The following is a 20025-nucleotide window of genomic DNA, read 5'->3' as shown; positions in this document are numbered from 1 at the left end:
CTAATTAGCCAGACCAAAATATCCAAAAAGGAATTCCCTTCTTTCAACAAAATTTTAATATTCCTCAGTTAGCACATAATCTGAATCCTTAGCAGGTGCTTAGCCAACTGCTTACTATAGCATAATGTAGACTGCCAAGAAATTTCCCATCTTGGGTTTAAGGAGTTCTCATTGTTCCCCTCTTTGCTTGACTCAGCTAGTTCCATATTTGTTCTGAAGTTCTTTCACTCAGGATGCTACTTCTTGGTAACAATTTCTGCATTAATTAGGACTTTTTTTTTAGTTTCAAATAAAAGAATTTTGAGCTAGTCTAATAATAACTAACATTTACAAAACCAAACCCGTTGCCGTTGCGTCAATTCTGATTCATGGCGACCCTGTTGGACAGAGTAGAACTGCCCCATAGGGCTTCCAAGGGGCAGCTGGTGGATTTAAACTGCTGACCCTTTGTTTAGCAGCCGAGTTCTTAACAACGGCATCACCAGGGCTCCAGCTAACATTTAGTGAATGTTTATTCTGTACCAATGCCTGGCACATGGTAAGTGCTTAATATCTGTTGCATGAATGCCAGACACTGTGCTAAGTACTTTAAATGAATTCTCTAACTTAATCCTCACAACAACTCTATACTAGTTGTGATGGTTAAGGTTGCGTGTCAAGTTGGCTAGGCCATGATTCTCAGTAGTTTGGCCATTATGATGGAGTTTGGCAGTTGTGTAATGATGTAATCATCTTCATGATGAGATCTGATATAATGTAGTCACTTCCACAGTAAGATCTGCTATGAGTAATCAATCAGTTGCAAGGAAGTTTCCTTGGGGGTGTGGCCTGCATCCAATATATGTGGACTTTCTGGCAAAGCTTGCTGGCTTTTGCTTTGCTCTGGATCCTGCATTCAGCTCATCAACATCTGACCTCTGGTTCTTGGGACTTGAGCCAGCAGCCTCCCATCTGACCTATGGATCTTGGGTTAGTCAGCTCCTGCAGCTACGGGAGTCAGGAGAAGCCTCCAGCCTAATACATGGCTCATGGACTTGGGACTTTCCCGCCTCTACAACTTGGTGAGCCATTTCCTTGAGATAAATCTCTCTCTCTATATATATATTTTTATATATACGCTTCACTGGTTTTGCTTCTCTAGAGAACCCAGCCTGACACTAGTGTTTTCTCCTTTTCTACAGAAAAGGACACTGTGACACAGAGATGGTTAGAAACTGCCCTAGGACACACAGCTGATAAATGTTGGAGTAAGGATTTGAACCTAGGCCATCTCATTTTTTTGCTATCCTATAAGCAAAAAAGGAGAACTTACTATAAGAGGGTTGTCACAGAACCAAGGGTAGTGTCATGGATTGAATTGTGTCCCGCCAAAATATATGTCAACTTGGCTGTGTCATGATTCCCAGTATTGTATGATTGTCCACCATTTTGTCATCTGATGTAATTTCCCTATGTATTATAAATCCTATCTCTATGATGTTGATGAGATGGGGTAATCGCCAGTTATGTAAACTCAATCTACAAGATTAATCTACAAATTAAGCCAATCTCTTTTGAGATATAAAACAGAGAAGCGAGCAGAGAGACGGGGAACCTTATACCACCAAGAAAGAAGCACCTGGAGCTTAGCACATCCTTTGGACCTGGGGTCCTTGTGCAGAGAATCTCCTAGTCCAGGAGAAGATTGATGACAAGGACCTTCCTCCAGAGCTAACAGAGAGAAAGCCTTCCTCTGGAGCTGCCGTCCTGAATTTGGACTTCTAGCCTACCAGGCTGTGAGAGAATAAACTTCAGTTTGTTGAAACTATCCACTTGTGGTATTTCCGTTATAGCAGCACTAGATGACTAAGACAGGTAGAAATGTAGGATTCTGTATTTCAGGATTCTGGATTGCAGGTTGGGCTGGAAACAGGAACTAGAAAGCTGTTGGGAACTGAGGCCATATTCTCTCTCTGATTCTCTGCTTTTCAGACTAGATGTGGTGCCTTTTGATGGGCAAAGGGAAAATATTGGCAAAATGATGCAATAGGTCATATAACTGGTCCTAACCTTGGAAAATCCCAGCACTACCCCCAGCTTCCTAAGTGGCCTGGGCCAGCTCATTCCATTTCTTTGGGCCTCTGTTTCCTCTCATCCTCATCTATAAAAAGAGAAATTTTTACCAGAGAATTATTCAGGTCCCTTCCATCTGTAAAATTCAATGATCCTAAGTGAATCTTCTAGGGCAGAAGCGCATTAATAATGGAGGCGAGTGTGTGTTTAGGGGAGAGGATGGGAAAGGGTTCCAAGGCAAAAGGGACAGAAAATGGTTTGGATGGAGCCTCAGTGTTAAGTTATTATTTAGAGCTGGTGTCAGGTAAAGGCCTTTTGGAATATATAAATGAAGGACAGAAAAGACTTTTAACTCTGACCAGACCAGATTGTTTTGAATGTAACCTCTCTGATCTATGATTAGCTCTGATGGGCAGAGAGGGGGCTGGGGAGAGGAGTAGACTCCGTGTACGGTGATTTCATCTGGTTTAACTTTTTTCTCGGCTCAGAATTTTCTACAGCTTTCATCTAGGCCACAGGAGAGAGCCAGATGGTAAACCCAAGCATTTGAATGGCCTGCTGAGCAAGTCACACCTCTCTAAGTCTGTTTCCTCATCCATAACATGAGAGGTTTGGCCTATGTGATCTCCAGGGTCCTACCCAGCTCGTAACATTTTGTGGTTCTGGGTGCTGAACTGGAAGCAGATCTCCTCTTCCTGAGTGCTCCATCCTTGGACAAGAACTCCGTCTTCATTGCTCTTCTCTGTTTATACCTGGCTGCTCACTTCCTTTCTCCTGGAGCCCCTTTCTTCCTCAGTTCCCTGAAATCCTACCATCTAGCTTCTATGGTTTCTTAATTCCTTTGTACCTTCTTTGTTTTCTTTCTTATATTTTTCTCCAGACCCCCAAATTATACCCCTGATCTGCAGTGCTCCAGCTCCATGTGCACATACACCTATCCGTATCTGTGGCTCCTAATTCAGGCTGTCTTCTTGGGTTCCTCCAAGTGCCCCCTGGGATCCCCGATCATTGATCCCTCTCTCAGAAGCACATCTTTCTCTAGAGTGAAAGGATCAGGTATTCAGTAGCTCAGGTGACAAAGCTGCTGTCAGGTTACAGATATTGTTTCGTGAAAGACCACACTGCAGTGTCAGTGGAGCCCCAGGCTGCCTGCAGTGCCCTGCCCTCACCTGGCTGTCCCACACCAGGTGAGAATAACCAGAACTCACTTCTAGACTAGTGCGCACCTAGGAACATGGCTCTGAGCCTCTGGCCTCTACTACTGTTGCTGCTGTCCTGTGCAGGTGAGAGGAGCAGTGAGTGGCGTTGGGGATGAAGAGGATGGTTGCTGGAAAGAGACTTAAGACTGCAGAGGTTAATGGGTTAGATTAAAAAAAGGGGAGGGGGCAAGGAAAAGGGTCAGAGACTGGTACTAAGGGAGAAAAGGAGGTTAAGAAAGCAGGCCAAGACTTCCTGTAAGCTCATGCTTACAGTAAGGAACCCAGCTCACCATGCCCTTCACCTCATCTTTAGATCCAGGCAGGGGATTGGGTGGTCAGGGCCAGGGCTCTAGGCGCTTCCCTTTGAGTGATCTCTGGTTTCTCTCCTTACAGTGATGCTGGCCCCTATGGGGTCTCGGTCCCTGGACCCTGGTCTCTCCCTCCTGAAGTCATTACTCTCTGCTCTGGATCGGGCTCCCCAGGTCTCCCTCAGCCGCTCACAGTTTTCTGCATTCTTGGCCAACATTTCTACTTCCTTTGAGCTTGGGAGAATGGGGGAGGGGCCAGTGGGAGAACCCCCACCTCTGCAGCCCCCTGCCCTCCGGCTCCATGATTTCCTAGTGACACTGAGAGGCAGCCGGGACTGGGAGCCAATGCTGGGGCTGCTGGGGGATATACTGGCATTGCTGGGACAGGAGCAGACTCCTCGGGACTTCCTGGGGCACCAGGCAGGTGTGCTAGGTGGACTTGCAGAAGTGCTCCTGGGAGCCTTAGTTCCTGGAGGGCCCCCTGCCCCTACCCGGCCCCCATGCACCCGTGATGGGCCCTCCGACTGCGTCCTGGCTGCTGACTGGTTGCCTTCTCTGCTGCTGTTGTTAGAGGGTACACGCTGGCAGACCCTGGTGCAGGTGCAGCCCACTGTGGTCCTGACCAATGCCACAGACCTCAATGGGAGGGAGCCAGCCCCTCACTTTTTGCAGGGCCTGTTGGGCTTACTCACCCCGACAGAGGAGCTGGGCTCTGAGGAGGCTCTTTGGGGAGGTCTGCTACGCACAGTGGGGGCCCCCCTCTACGCTGCCTTCCAGGAGGGACTGCTCCGTGTTACTCGCTCTCTGCAGGACGAGGTGTTTTCCATTCTGGGACTACCAGAACCTGATGCCAATGGGCAGTGCCAGGGAGGTGAGTGCTGCCAGGGCTGGGGCAGGGCAAGAAGGGGTGGGGTTGGTGTAGTCATCTTCCTTACCCCTTCCCTGCTAGGTAACCTTCAGCAGCTGCTCCTGTGGTGAGTAACAGGGGACTGGTGTTGAAGGATTGGCCCCGGGAAATCTGGAAGTGGGGAGCCAAAGGTGTCAGCCTTCCAGGCTGAAGAGAAAACTGTTGAAAGGAGTGGGTTTAGTGGTTGTGGAGTGTGGCCGTCTTGGTTGGTGTCCCAGCTCCACCTCTTCCTAGCCGTATGACCTTGGACAGGTCATATATTCTTTCTATACCTCAGTTTCCCCATTGTTGTAAGGATTAAATGAGTTGAGACTTTGTGGGAACCACTGAGAACAGTGCCTGGCACATTGTGTTTAGTAAGTGTTAGCTAATGAAAATGGAAGCCATGAGTCAGACTCCTCTTGATGGCAACTGTTTTAATAAATATGGAGTATGGAAAAAAAGGACAAGAGTGAATTCCTTAACCCCTTACTATTTCAGTACAACAGTGCCAGAGCACAGGTGGACATATTCAGTTGCTGGGCAGATTTCCTGATATGAGACCAACCGAAGGTTGTATTTAAGCTGTCTAAAAGCATATGAAGAAAGGAGAAAGAAAGGGGCCAGGTGGACAGAAGGGACTTCAACTGGGCTGCTCTTAGGAGATTTTGTGTCTTGGCAGGACAGAGCTCTCTCCCCTTTCCCCCATCCCAGCATTTAAACTAGTAACACCTATACTCCCAAGGATCTCACTTTTGGAAAAGCTTGCCACACCCCCTGCAGGGCTCTGGGCCAGGGTTAGAACCTTCAGCTGAGGAAACGTGAACTGACCAGATCCCACCAGCTCGTCTCTCTGCACCCAGGGGCGTCCGGCACAACCTCTCTTGGGATGTCCAGGCACTGGGCTTTCTGTCTGGATCGCCACCCCCACCCCCTGCCCTCCTCTACTGCATGAGCACAGGTGTGCCTCTGCCCAGGACTTCCCAGCCTGCAGCCCACATCAGCCCTCGCCAACGGCGAGCCATCTCTGTGGAGGCCCTCTGCGAGAACCACTCAGACCTAGCACCACCCTACAGCGTTTCCAACTTCTCCATCCACTTGCTCTGCCAGCACGCCAAGCCTGCCACCCCACAGCCCCCTCCCAGCACCACTGCCATCTGCCAGACAGCTGTGTGGTATGCTGTGTCATGGGCTCCAGGTGCCCAGGGCTGGCTGCAGGCGTGCCACGACCAGTCTCCTGATCAGTTCCTTGAGGCAATCTGTAGCAACCTCTCCTTTTCAGCCCTGTCTGGCCCAAACCGCCGCCTGGTAAAGCGGCTTTGTGCCGGCCTACTCCCACCCCCCACAAGCTGCCCTGAAGGTCTGCCCCCTGTTCCCCTCACCCCAGACATCTTCTGGGGTTGCTTCTTAGAGAACGAGACTCTGTGGGCCGAGCGGCTGTGTGCGGAGGCAAGTCTGCAGGCTGTGCCCCCCAGCAACCAGATTTGGGTTCAGCATGTGTGCCAGGGCCCCACTCCAGATATCACTGACTTCCCACCCTGCCACATTGGACCCTGTGGGGAGCGCTGCCCAGATGGGGGCAGCTTCCTGGTGATGGTCTGTGCCAATGACACTATGTACGAGGCCCTGGTGCCCTTCTGGCCTTGGCTAGCAGGCCAGTGCAGAATAAGTCGTGGAGGCAATGACACTTGCTTCCTAGACGGGCTTCTGGGCCCCCTCTTGCCCTCTCTGCCAGCACTGGGACCATCCCCACTCTGCCTGGCTCCTGGCCCCTTCCTGCTTGGCATGCTGTCCCAGTTGCCACGCTGTCAGTCCTCTGTGCCAGCCCTTGCCCACCCCGCACGCCTTCACTATCTGCTGCGCCTGCTGACCTTCCTCCTGGGCCCAGGGGCCGGCGGGGCTGAGGCCCAGGGGCTGCTGGGCCAGGCCTTGCTGCTCTCCAGTCTCCCGGACAACTGCTCCTTCTGGGACACCTTCCGGCCAGAGGGCCGGCACAGCGTGCTGCGGACAGTCGGGGAGTACCTGGAGCAGGAGGAGCAGACCCCACCGGGCTTTGACCCTTCTGTCAGCGCCGGCTCTGGACTGAGCAAGACAGAGCTGCTGGCCTGCTTCAGCGTGAGTGATCTACCGAGGTGGAATCTCCTGGAACTGAGGGAGGCTCCCGGGGGAATTCCTCTAACGCTGACAGGCAGTAGTATAGCACAGTGGTGTCAGCACACAGCTCTGGGGTCAGGCAGGCTTGGGGTCATATCTTAGATCTGTGCCCAACCTTGGGCAAGTTATTTAACCTCTCTGAGCAGTCTTATTATCTATAAACTGGGAATAATGTACCACGCTCGTAGGGTGGTTGTAGGATTACATGAGACAATGCATGCTATGGGCTTAGCACAGTGCCTGGTACATAAACATGCAATAAAAGTTATATCCTTATTATTCTCTGATTCTTTGACTCTCCCTTTTTCTGCTCCAGGAAAGAAGTGATCAAATTAGAGGGCTCTAATTCTATTGCTAGAGAGTGAGAACTGGAAGCTGGCAGAGTATAGGAGGATAAGGCAGGAATGAGAAAAATTCAGGGGTACTACAAATCAGAAGACTTGGGTTCTAGGTGCAACTCTGCTGCAGATTAGGTGGGCTTAGGCAAATAATTTAGTTTAGCTTTTCTGAGCTTCAGTTTCTTCTCTGTAGAGTGAAGGGCTAGAGCTTATAAATACCATAATTCATTCACGAAACACTTGTTGTGTGCAAGGTGCTTTGCTAGGTTCTGTAGGATATATAAAGGTTCCTTACTTCATGTTAGGGCCCTGGGACCAGTGAAATGGGATTGGATGGGCTCATAGTAATTTGCTTCCCATCTACAAGTATTTATTGAGCCAACTATGGAGCTGGCATGGGAGAGGATACAGAAGTTAGAAACATGGTCCCTGCCCTAAAGGAGCTTAATATCTGAGGAGTCACGCCTACTAGCTTCAGATGAAGAACAAGCATCCCAGCAAGTGAAGTTGCAGTGCCTGGAAGCTGCAGAAGGGACAGAGGAGACAACTCTCTTGGCATCTTGTCTGTCTCCCTCCCAGCCCGTGTTGTGGGATCTGCTCCAGAGGGAGAAGAGTGTTTGGGCCCTGCAGATTCTAGTGCAGGTAAGAGGTGGAGGGGCGCATGGGTGGGCTGGGTGACAGCCATGGCCAGAGGTCCCTGCCCAATGTGGCCATACCCACCATGCCCTCCCATCTCCCAGGAGTACCTGCACATGCCCCCAGAAAATCTCCAGCAGCTGGTGCTCTCAGCAGAGAGGGAGGCCGCTCAGAGCTTCCTGACACTCATGCACCGTTCCTGGGCCCAGCTACAGGTGGGCATAGACTGAGAGGGGAATGAGGGTGCAGGGGGGGCATCCAGGGATCAAGAGTGTCTGAACCTGGTGTGCCGAGGGGTTGCCTCAGTGGAAGGAGTTGCTCGAGAGAGGTGATGGCCAGGATACCGCGCATTTCCAGAGTCAGCACCCATTCCCGTGCCTACGCAGGTACGACCATCAGAGGAGCAGGCTGTGGGTCGCCTGACAGCCCTGCTGCTTCAGCGGTACCCACGCCTCACTTCCCAGCTCTTCATCGACTTGTCTCCGCTCATCCCCTTCTTGGCTGTCTCGGACTTGATGCGCTTCCCACCATCCCTGTTGGCCAACGACACCGTGTAAGGTCCTCGCAACACCCTGCCGGCTCCTATCAGGATCAGGACCACCCCACCCACCTAGAGAGCCCCTTGCAGAACTCTTCTCTACTAAAACCAGAGAGAATCTCCTTCCCATCCGTGACAGAGGGGCGGCAAAGGGCCAGGGGACAGCAGTTTGGAACAGGACCAAAGGTTAAGACCCGTTACTCTCCCTAGCCTGGCTGCTATCCGGAACTACAGCCCAGGAATGAGGCCTGAACAGAAGGAGGCTTTGGCAAAGCGACTGCTGGCCCCCGAGCTGTTTGGGGAAGTGCCTGCCTGGTCCCAGGAGCTGCTGTGGGCAGTTGTGCCCCTGCTCCCCCATCTCCCCTTGGAGAACTTTCTGCAGCTCAGCCCTCACCAGGTATGCGAATCATCCTCTTTACTTGACTGGCCCGTCTTCCGCTAGGTGGGACAGGAGTCAGTAGCACGTCTCCTAGTGAGCCCCTCTCAACAAGTGTCCCACAGTGACCCCAGCATAAGCTGACCTTCCCCATCTCAGATCCAGGCCCTGGAGGATAGCTGGCCAGGGGCAGGTCTTGGGCCAGGGCAAGCCCGACATGTGCTACGCAGCCTGGTGAACCAGAGTGTCCAGGATGGGGAGGAGCAGGTGCGCAGGTGAGTGGTTGTGGTATTGGTGATCAAGACCAGAGTGGGCGAGGTAGAGAGAGGCAGGTACAGCTGTCATGGTGGGTTGGGGTTCTAGGAAGGAAGGACCAAGAGAGTAGGCAATGGCCCCAGGCAGTAGAGGGCTCCAGAAGAGAAAGCTGTATGATGCCCATGGTTTCTAGTTCAGTGGTCAGAGTGTCTGCTCCATGTCCCCACATGATCCCTGCCTTAGTACCAGCCTCAGTGACCACACAAAGGCCAGCTTCATGCCCTCCTCAGGCTGGGGTCCCTCGTCTGTTTCCTGAGCCCGGAGGAGCTGCAGAGCCTGGTACCCTTGAATGACCCGATGGGGCCAGTAGAACGGGGGCTGCTGGAATGTGCAGCTAACGGGACCCTCAGCCCACAAGGACGGGTGAGCCCCTGGCATAGGCCTACAAGACTCCAGGCTTCCCCTGGGTCTGTGTGGATGACTTACCCAGTGTTCTCAACCAAGCCTGAGCACAGTGGTGCCAGTCCCCTATCCCACTTTTGCCACCTCCATCCTTATTTCATGGCCATTCTGATCTGTTGCTGTCTCTCCCTGGATCTACCCCATGACATATGGTACTCCAAACATACCCTCTGCCATCTAGAACCTCATCTACTCTGGTCCCATCCCTGGTCTCAAGTCCTAGCCCAGGCCCTGGGAAATCTAGATGTGGGGTTAGAGAGGAGGTTCAAGGTTCATCCATCTTTTCTCTCCAGTCCCAAACCTTCCTTGGTTGCAGGTGGCGTATGAACTCCTGGCGGTGTTGCGCTCAGCTGGAGGAACTGTGCTGAGCCCCCGGGAGCTGCGGGTCTGGGCCCCTCTCTTTCCTCAGCTGGGCCTCCGATTCCTGCAGGAGCTGTCAGAGCCCCAGCTCAGAGCCATGCTTCCTGCCCTGCAGGGAACCAGTGTCACACCTGCCCAGGTGGGCCTGTCCCACTCCCTGGCATCCACCCTCCAACCCCTGGAACCCCAATCAAGAGACTCACATTCAGGGATACCATCAGCCCCCCTGAGGCCTCCTTTGCCTGGGTGAGCACTGGAGGTGAACCCTATCCCTAGGAGGATCCCCTCGTGCCCCTTCCTCAGATTGAAAGGGCCCTGAGCCAGCCTGCTCACTGGGGGAGAACTGCCACTGGGGGATTTTGGGGAGCGGCCCACTAGGAGACACGCTACTGACTCCCGTCCCACCTAGCAGAAGCTGGGCCAGTCAAGTCAAGAGGATGATTTCTTACCTGGTGAGGGCTGGCACTTTTGGAGGGCAGACATAGGGATCCTCTTGGGACCTGGGCACTGGGGCCTGAGAGCTGTTGTTGCTGTTCCGCCCCACCTCAGGCTGTCCTGCTGCTTGGACGGCTCCTCCCAAGGCATGATGTGAGTAGCAGCAGCTTCTCAACAACCCCTCAGAGTTCTCTGTTCCCCTTTACCCTGGCCCCGCATCTGTCCCTTCCTCCCTCTCAGCGGCCCTCACACCTGCTGCCTTGTCGTCTTCTCCATCACACTGCCCCTCTTCTTCACGCTTCTTTCTTCCTCCCCAGCTGTCCCTGGAGGAACTCTGCTCCCTACACCCTCTGCTGCCAGGCCTCAGCCCCCAGACACTCCAGGCCATCCCGAGGCGAGTTTTGGTTGCGGCCTGTCCCTGCCTGGCCCCTGAACTGTCACGTCTTTCAGCCTGCCAGACCGCAGCACTGCTGCACAGCTTTCGGGTATGAGCAGCAGGGAGGATGAGACAGATGGGGATGTGAGCTCTGGCGGGAGGAGAACATCTTCCCTGTGGCTAGGAAGGCCTTCCCGTATCTCCCTACTCCCTTAAACACACACAGACGATGATTCTTACGCAGGTGAAAGATGGCGTTAAAAATACGGGTACAGCAGGTGGCGGTGCAGCTGTGTGCATCCCTGGTCGGGTATGTGTGAGGTCTCCCGACTGAGCTCCACTGCATGTACTGGGACAGTTTCCTATGGCTGATGCTACCTTGCACACACTCCCTGCAGTGGCCCCGAGAGTGTCTGTTAGCTCTGCACCCACCCAGACATTAGCAGCTCCCTCCAGTTCCACATGCAGGGCCGCATGTCCTAGAATGTCTGCTCCAGAAGGGCCTGAGAAATCTTCCAGGTCAGCCGCCCCACTCTGAGATGAAAAGACCGGGCTTGGGGAGGCTGAGGGGTTTAGTTCATCAGGTGCTTACGTAGCGGCAACATTTGACCAAACAGTCTTCACTGTGAGGCTCTCAGGCGTGTGTTTCTACAGTGGCAAATGCCACTCCACCCCTGTCCCTGCTTTGGTCCCTTCCTGGCTCCGTGGCTCCTCTGAGGGCTGAGTCCAGACCCCCTTACCTATCACTACACCGCTACGCCCGTCACCACCAACAGCCCAGCCCTACCACCTGGCCAGATTGCCTGCTTCCCCTGCTCCCGTTAAAGCTGCTACAGCTGGACTCCGTGGCTCTTCTGGCTGACCGAAGGCACTCCCGGGAGCTGCTCTGGTCCGAGCAGCAGGTAACTGTCCCCACTGGCCCCAGGATTCTTCTCTCTCAGTCTGTCCCACCTCCTTTTCCCTCAGCCCTACCTGGGGCTTATTTCTAGAATCCCTTATACCATGACTTGCTTTGCTCTTCCTTTCTCCCTCTTCCCTATTCCTCCAGTTCTCTCTCTCTCTCTCTGAGACAGGAGTGGGCATCAGAAGAGTGGGAGGCTGGTGGGGCCCACAGCATGGAGAGGCAGGACTCGGTCCAAGGGATCTTAGGTTTTGGGACAATATCTCTGCTGGGAAGCGGCTCCTCTTTCTTTCTCTTGTAGGCACAGTTTCTCTGGAAGAAGATGCAAGTGCCCAGCAACCTGACCCTGAGGAATCTGCAGTGAGTAACTTGTGTTGAGCAGTGAGTTTAATTCAGTTAATACTTTCTGAGCACTTACCATGTGTCAGGGACCATGTGATATGTGATGGTGGCTACAGGGATGAATAAAACATGGAGTTCCCACCTTGTGGACGTTCTCCTGGCTCCTCCCGCTTGCCCTCTGCTCATCCGCTATGCCACGCCCACCCTGAATAGACCTAGGAAGCCAGAAGACCCAGGTTCAGGTCCCAGCCCTGTCACCTACTCATAATCTTGGGCAAGCCATTTAAGCTCTCTAAGCTTCAGTTTTCTCTTCTGCAGAATGAGAATTAAAAGGGTACCTACCTCATAGGTAGGCATTGTGAAGATTAAATGAGGTAAGTCATGTAAGGTACTTAAGACAGTGCCTGGCCTGATGTAAGCTCCCAATAGATGTTTGCTGTTATTAGTTTCATTCAAGGTGACTTCAGAGCCTCCGGCCAAGCAGGAATAAGCAGGCATTACCTTACTCACACCTGCAGTTACAGAACTATTGGCTTCAGAATCTGAAGACATGGCTCCAGTGTCAGTTTACCGCCACTTCTGTTGGGAACATCACTAGACCCCTGTAAATCTTTATTTTCTTATCTGCAAAACGGCACTGATGTTGTGGGGAGCCAAATAAGAACATCTATGCAAAAGCAGTTGCCCAGACTGTAAATTAGCATCGGTAAACCTCTGTACTTGTTTTGAGAGTGCTGATATCAGGGAACAGACAAGCTGCGGCCCATGTTGAATGAATCTCCACCTACCCATGCACCCACAGGGCTCTAGGCACCCTGGCAGGGGGCATGTCCTGTGAGTTTCTACAGCAGATCAGCTCAATGGCCGACTTCATTCAAGTGATGCACATGATCTATCAGCTGCCCACCGGTGTGCGAGGGAGCTTGGTGAGAGGACCTACTTGGGCAGTGATGGGAGCAGGGAGTCAGGGACTGTGGCCCCTGTGCTCATCGCCTGTGCTCAGCTCTGCCCTGACCCTGCTTCTTCACCCTGCCCCACAGAGACTCTGTATCTGGGAGGAGCTACAGCGGAGGATGACAATGCCAGAGCCAGAGCTGGCAACCCTGGGGCCAGAGCTGAGCGAGCTGGACACCAAGCTACTCCTGGACTTACCGTAAGTGCCAGGGTTGGAGGTCCTGGATCCTCAGAAAGGCCGACTTTGGTAGAAGTTCTCCCTTCAGAAATGCCATACAGGGGGTGGTTTTCTGTCCAGTGGTTCCCTGACATCATTTACAACCAAAAGCAGAGGATTTGTGCAAAAGTTGCTGTACGTATTGACTGGCTCCCAGAACACTGTCCCCAGCATGGGACAGCTGAGAGTGACAACACTGTGATGAGGCTGCCAAATAATCTTAAGGTAACCTCGGCCACATTAATAGAGATACAGTATCTGAAATGAGGGAGGCAATGGTCAGATTCTGCCCCAGAGGATCGTATTCTGCTTAGGACACTTGCTCTCAGTGTGTTCAGAGGAGCAGATAAAGAGAAAGTGCACGAAAAATGGGATAAGTGCCTTCAAATTCCTGAGGGGCTATCAAGTAAGAGATAGACTGGGATGTTTCTGAATGGTCCCACTGCACATGACTAGGACCAATGGCTGAAAATCAGATTTTTGCACAATATAAGGAAAATAGAGGTAGTGAGTTCCCCATCATTGGAGCTACTATTCATCTTAGGCTTGATGGCCCCATGGCAAGGATATTGTAGAAGAGATTCAAGTATGGGGTGGGGGGGGGCGGAGAGAGAACTAGATGAACCCAAGTCTCCTCCCAGCCCAGAGATTCTAGGAGTTTATGAGTATCTTACTCACATGCTTCTTTTCCGATCTTAGCCCCACCCCAATCCCATCACCATTTGCACTGTAAGTCAGAGTAGCAAAAGGCTGGTGTCACAGTCTACCTGGGGATGTGGGGATGTTAAAAGTAGTTCACTCCGACCTTAATTTTTTTCTAGACCCCTGCATAGATTTTGGTTCTTGTGCTAATTGGCCCAATTCCAGAATTAACAACCCTAGATACATTATAGTTTACAGGATGTCACTTTCTGTTTCTGGATGAAAGGGCTTTTTTTTTTTTTTTTAAATGCCATTTAACTCTGTTTAAGTATGTTGATTCTCTGATATAATTTAGAACCTCGAGGGCCATGATGAGGTGGAAGATCCTGGACCACAAGTCAGACGACCTGAGTTTCTCATTTGTGAAAAAGGGATAATAAAAATATCCTATTTTACCCACAGCTTTTGTCATAAGGATCAAATGAGACAAGAGTATCTGAAAACTTTGTAAATGGTATAGCGCTGTACAGAGGAGATGGGACCTCCTCACAGTAAAGGAAAGGTGGCACCATGGAAAGGACAGGAACTGGGAGTAAGACCCCACCATTTGATCTCTGTGAACCTCAGTATTTTACTCTACAAAATGAGGGGAAAAAGTTAATGACACTTAATATTTGGGCCTTTGAGTCAGTTAGATCACATAGGATCGTTTGTTATTCCTTGTCTGGAAGACTAGAAATATCTCACTCCCTTTGTTCTCTCCCTTCAAGCACAGTGATTGGAATTGGATCTGGGACTGTTTAAGATCAGTGCCTGTCCAAGGCCACAGGGTCTGGACTGGTGTTGTATCCTGCCTAGGGAGTATAAGACTCTGTGTCCCTTCTTGACTTGGCTCAGTTCCCCAAGTGCCCCAGTTGCCTGATTGCTATAGGATCCGCCTGATGGACAGATTGTCCAATGAATCCATTATGTTGGTGGTGGAGCTGGTACGAGGAGCTCCAGAGCAGCTGCTGGCATTGACCCCACCTCACAGAGCAGCCCTGGCGGAGAGGGCACTACAAAACCTGGTAAGAGTCCAGCCTACCAGACTCAGATCTGCTGCCCTTGGCAATTCTTACCTCTCAGATGATGCCCTGTGACTATCTTCTAGGCCCAAGCCTCCTCCTTGCTGCCACATGGGTTCCCATGTCCAAGGCCCTAACCCTCAGACCTGCCTCTGGGTTCTATTCCTCAAGAGCCTGTTTCATGCTCCTTGTCCTCATCTTTTGGATTCCACAAAATCCCTTGGGTTTCTCCTTCTAGTCTTTCTGCCTGCTCCTGTCTGGGCTGATGGCTTAAGAAAGTAAACAGTGGCATTGAGCATCATAGGGCCCTGTGCTGAGAGCTGGAAGAAAGGGAAGGTCAAGGGACTTAGTGCCTTGACCAAAGACTCTGGTACTCTGAGTCAGAGGTGGCATTGTCCTTATGCTCTTCCCTAGGCTCCAAAAGAGGCCCCAGTCTCAAGGGAAGTGCTGGAGGCATTGGGCCCCTTGGTTGGATTCCTGGGGATAGAGAGCACACGACGGATCCCCCTACAGACCCTGCTCTCCTATCTCAGTCAGCTGCAGGACTACTGCCTGGGAGAGCCATTTGCTACAGAGCTGGGATGGCTGCTGTTGCAGGAGCCTCTTCTTGGGTACGGACCTTTAGGAGCTTCAGATTCTAACCCAACCTGCCCCTAAGCCCAGCCCCTCAACTGTCATCACCAGTGGCAGCCCCTTCCATATGCTTGATGTCCCCCTTGGAGGTCTGAGTCTCCAATCCTACCATGCCCTCTTTTCCCCTTCCTTTTCTTCACAGTTTCCTTAGTTCCCCAGTCCCTGATCTTCTTCCTATCCCCCAGGAAGCCACAGTTGTGGAGCCAGGATGAAGTAGAACAAGCTGGACGCCTACTATTCACTCTGTCTACTGAGGCTATTTCCTTGATCCCCAGGGTAAGGTGAAGGAACAAGTGAGGGAATAAGACCATAGAGGGGACTGGTGAGCTGGTCTGGGGACCTAAGGCCAAGGAGGTTGGAGGCAAAGAATGTAAAGGCTGGAGCTGGGGGAGACTGCTAAACAGATACAGGATTTTGGAATTACAGCTGCAGCAGCTGACCCTGGTCCTGCCCAGGTCTCCCATCCTGCCTCTACCGTCTTGTGTAGGAGATCTTGAGCCCAGAGACCCTGGAGCGGCTTCTAGAGAGGCAGCAGAGCTGGGAGCAGAGCAAAGCTGGACAGCTTTGTGGGGGGCCACAGCTGGTTCCCAAGAAAGCAGCCCTGGTATCTGGGGTCGTGCATCCTGCTGCCGAGGATCTCCCAGGTGAAACTGCCCAACAAGTCATACCTCTAGTAAGGTGTACAGGAAAGAGTATCAAACAACACATCTGGAAATCTGGGCGCTAGATGTGCTGTGCCTTTTAAGCAGATTTGCAAACCTTTGCTCTCTGGACTTTGGTTTTCCTGCCTATAAAGCAAAGGGGTTAGGAGGATGTTCTGTAGTTCTGGGAGTTTATAGCCCGTAAATTTACTGGCCCAGGACTCCCGTTTTCCTGCTCTCTTATCCCTGTCAGCAGGTAACTCAGCACTAGGCTTGGCTAAGTGTGGAGCTCTCTGCTGGGGAGATCCTAAGACGTAGGAAGGAACTAGGGACCTGGGTTCTAATCTCTACTCTGCTATTAAATCCCTGGGAAACCTCCTCTAGGCCTCAGCCTTCCCATCTATAAAAGGAGGAGCTTGTCCTCTTTAGTCCCTTCTTGTTCTACTATCCTTTGAGCCCGATAAATATCACATTACAGTAATCCCTCTACCAACGTTGCCCACACTGCCCCATCCTCCAAAGACTGGAGGGGCATTCTATATACATTCTATTTACAGGAGTCATTCTATATCTGGGCATATTTTAGCACTACACTGACCCTCTGATTCTCCCTTCCCCTTCAGAACCTGTGCCAGATTGTGCAGATATACGGGGGACATTCCCAGCAGCCTGGTCTGCAGCCCAGATTTCACAAATGGAGCTCTCCGACTTTGAGGACTGCCTGGCACTCTTTGCAGGAGACCCAGGGCTTGGGCCTGAGGAACTGCGGGCAGCCATGGGCAAGGCAAAGCAGGTTAGGATGGAGAATCCTACTGGGGTGGAGGCGGAAACACATGGAGAAGCCAGTTAGGTGTGGTGTGGGACACAAGGGAATGGAGGGTTGGTGGGGGGGTACTAGGAGATAGAAGGAGTTAGACTGTGTAACAAGTGGGAAGTCAGAGGGGGTGAATACTGAGGAAAGGGAGCCAGTACAGTGGGGAGAGAGACTGGAGCAGTGGTTAGCAAATGTTAGTGTGTATCAGAGTCATCTGGGGAGCAGGTTTTAGAAATGCTGACGCTAGCTCCCATGCTAGACTGACTGAATAAGAATTTCTGGGGATGAGCAGTGGGCATCTACAATGGGGCTGACACCCCTGGTGAGTCTGATGCACATAAAATCTAGAACTCACAGACTCATGAACTAGAGTTTGCTATTCTTTTCTACTGAGACTCCAAGGTCTTTTAATAACACTTTTAACAACCCCCTCATTTCACAGTGGAGCAAACTAAAGACCCAAGTGATTTGCCTAGAGTTACACAGCAAAGGTCAGAGGCAAGACTAAAACCCAGCATTCTGACTCCCAGTCCAGTGCTTTTTCCATTCACATTGTTCCTCTCTTTCTCCTAGTTGTGGGGTCCCCCTCAAGGATTCCGTCCTGAGCAGATCCTGCAGCTGGGTCGGCTCTTAATAGGACTAGGAGAGCGGGAGCTACAGGAGCTGCTCCTGGTGGACTGGGGAGTGCTGAGCACCCTGGGCCAGATAGATGGCTGGAGCTCTGTCCAGGTGACCTTACCTCCTCCCTACCCTTCCCCCACAACAGCCATCCCATAGATCCAGGCCTTGAGGTCATCTAAAGCCCAAGGAATTTCTCCTGTGACCCTGCCTAGCCATTCTTTCTATCTTAATACCCTATACTAGTAACCTTAGGGACTTATTCACGCTGAAGCCCTGGACACATAAGACTCCCTCCTGCCTGATGGCCCCTCTTTTTCTTCCTTCTTTTTTTGGATCTTCAACCGTCCCCGTGGCTGCTGGATCTTCAGGTCTTAATAATAAGAGAATATAATCCAGTTGTGTCCATCATTTCTCTGATCTCTTCTCCTTCCATTAATTCTCTGATTTCTCTTCTTGTCCTGTGTATTCCTCCCCACCCCCCAGCGCCGGATTGTGGTCTCCAGCTTCCTGCGGCAGAGTGGCCGGCACGTGAGCCACCTGGACTTCATTCACTTGACAGCACTGGGTTACACGCTCTGTGGACTGCGGCCAGAGGAGCTACAGCACATCAGCAGTTGGGAGTTTAGGTCACCTGTGCAGGGGGGTGTGAGTGGTGGTGCTGAAGGTGACGATGGGCTCGCCCAGAGAGGGAAGGGTTGTGGAGTAAGGGGACTCATTTGAAGGCTGGTTTATCTCTATTGTCTGTTGTCCTGTCACTGAAGCTGAATTCTTCCCTTCCTCCTCACTCTTCTACAGCCAAGCAGCCCTCTTCCTGGGCAACCTGCCTCTCCAGTGCTCTGAGGAGCAGCTAGAGGTTCTGGCCCAGCTCCTTGTGCTGCCTGGTGGCTTTGGTCCCGTCAGTAACTGGGGGCCTGAGATCTTCACTGAAGTTGGCACAATAGCAGGTGGAAAGGCTGTCACACTGCTGGTGCTAGCTGTCAGGGACTGGTCTCCGTACCAGGGGGTGGGTTGGATGGAGACTGCTCTGCAGTTAAGGTGAGGGCCTGAAAAGGGGGTTAGGTGAGAAGTTGGAGACGTGTTAGGAAGGCCTATGAGTAGGGTGCTTTGGGAAGGAGGCCTATAGGTTTGAACAGAGAGAAGGCCAGTCTAAGACAAGATATGGATGTCCATCCCATTTGCTTCAACAGCTGGGATCCCAGACCTTGCTCTTTCAGCACTGCTGCGGGGACAGATCCAGGGCCTTACCCCACTCGCCATTTCTGTCATCCCTGCTCCTAAATTTGCGGTAAGTACGATGAACTGGGGCCTGGGGTGACCACAGGAAAGCCAGGGCCAGGTGGAGGCTACAGTGGATGTACTGATTCCTGTCCCCACCCCCAGGTGGTGTTCAGCCCCACCCAGCTGTCTAGTCTCACCAGTGTTCAGGCTGTGGCTGTCACTCCTGAGCAAATGGCCTTTCTGAGTCCCGAGCAGCGACAAGCAGTTGCATGGGCCCAGCATGAGGGGAAGGAAAGCCCAGAACAGCAGGGTGAGTTCTCAACTGCACAGTTTGATCCTCCATCTTCTGAACCACAATATGATGCCTAGCTTGGTGCTGTCTGGCTCTTAGAACTTATCCAGGGAGATCCCTGGAGTGAAAGGGTCTACCGGCAGAGAGCTAGTTTTTCAGCGGCAATGGCTCCTGGGGATCGGAGTTGTGATATTCCTCCCTTTCCTTGTCTCATTATAGGTCGAAGCACAGCCTGGGGACTCCAGGACTGGTTGCAACTCTCCTGGGCCCTGGCATTGACCATATGCTTCCTTGGCCAACTGCTCTGAGGCTCTCTGTACAGTTAAGGAGGGAGACTGTTGGGAGAGAAACCTTAAGTCATAATGAATAAAGTGCAAATGGAAGTGCCTCTTAATTATTCTCAGGAGATTGATGAGGAATATGGGTAATATGCTAATGTTTTCCACCCACCCGAGACTCAGTGTTCCTGGCATTCCATATCTGGAGTCTCTTTCCATCACAAGTAACCCCACTGTCTCTTTTCCTTTCCTGGAGGCTGCTCTCTCCTCACCCCATCATCAGAAATAACACAGACAGCTGGAGCATAGCAAGGATTCTTTACTAGGATAGGGGCAAGTCCAGGACAAATAGAATGGGCCACGATTACAATGGGCAGGAGTCCTGGGGATCTTGATTCATCTGTTCGGGACGGGGAGTTAATGCTTGCTGTGGATGAGAGGTGGAGGGATGCGAATATCCTGACCTCTCTCCAGACGCCGCTCACAGTCGATCAAATAGTTCACTCCGTCAATGACCAGTTGCACCAGCTCCACCTGAAGGACGCTAACCCTTGATCTCTGATTCCCACAACCTGAGTTTCTTTCTCTAGCACTGATCTGCCCACTCTGGGAACTCATTTCTAATTGCCTCCCCGCTCAACCTGAATTTCATTTCAGATTCTATTACATTCCTGAAGCTCACTCTCTCTCAACCCCCACAGACCTCCCCTTCCCTTGCCTCTAATCCCTAAGGATCTCACCTCTGACTTGCCCAGTCGATCCAAGTTAGAGATGTCAAAGATGCTGCCTGTGGCAACTGTGTCCACTCCTCCAGTGCCACGCTTTTGGAGTCTTAGGTTCTCCAGGATCTTTGGGAAGCGGCTATCCTAGAGGCGAGATGGAGATGGGGATTCAGGTCAATAGAGGCGGAGACTGGCCCTACCTGAAAGAGTCCTAGACCTGCACGGAGCTCTTTCCCCTGACCCTTTAGCTTCAATGCATCTAGCCCCTTTCCAAAGTGCTCATCCCCTCACCATCCTTACCCTCCCACCTT

General features: G+C 51.9%; 2 protein-coding genes across 6 annotated transcripts in view; one reads left to right on the top strand and one right to left on the bottom strand.

Moving 5' to 3' along the window:
• The first annotated feature begins 3286 nt into the window (after positions 1 to 3286).
• On the top strand, positions 3287 to 19022 carry STRC (stereocilin). The gene is made up of 29 exons (XM_004380689.1): positions 3287 to 3335; positions 3645 to 4430; positions 4509 to 4533; positions 5309 to 6560; positions 7517 to 7579; positions 7678 to 7788; positions 7960 to 8126; positions 8322 to 8508; positions 8647 to 8762; positions 9033 to 9165; positions 9521 to 9703; positions 10114 to 10152; positions 10317 to 10484; positions 10620 to 10685; positions 11152 to 11277; positions 11578 to 11636; positions 12421 to 12544; positions 12659 to 12771; positions 14363 to 14498; positions 14910 to 15106; positions 15314 to 15404; positions 15616 to 15772; positions 16393 to 16562; positions 17157 to 17312; positions 17688 to 17830; positions 18000 to 18148; positions 18392 to 18489; positions 18585 to 18732; positions 18934 to 19022. Exons 1-29 carry the CDS (start codon positions 3287 to 3289, stop codon positions 19020 to 19022), a joined length of 5301 nt encoding a protein of 1766 aa, XP_004380746.1.
• CKMT1A (creatine kinase, mitochondrial 1A) overlaps positions 18834 to 20025 on the bottom strand; it is an 18712-nt gene continuing 17520 nt past the window's right edge. For 2 of the 5 annotated variants that reach the window (XM_012556738.2, XM_012556739.1), the window contains exons 9-10: positions 19733 to 19858; positions 18834 to 19526 (exon numbers count right to left, since the gene is read on the bottom strand). In XM_012556738.2, coding sequence (XP_012412192.1) covers positions 19410 to 19526; positions 19733 to 19858 — 243 coding nt within the window. In that variant the 3' untranslated portion in view covers positions 18834 to 19409. The remainder of the gene's footprint in view (positions 19527 to 19732; positions 19859 to 20025) is intronic. The other 3 variants (XM_023735213.1, XM_004380688.3, XM_023735214.1) reach the window with 2 other exon arrangements.

This window comes from Trichechus manatus, unplaced genomic scaffold (assembly GCF_000243295.1).
Source record: "Trichechus manatus latirostris isolate Lorelei unplaced genomic scaffold, TriManLat1.0 scaffold00076, whole genome shotgun sequence".
Lineage (NCBI taxonomy): Eukaryota > Metazoa > Chordata > Mammalia > Sirenia > Trichechidae > Trichechus > Trichechus manatus.
The sequence above is the reverse complement of the archived record's forward strand: the minus strand, read 5'-3'. Positions and strand labels throughout refer to the sequence as shown.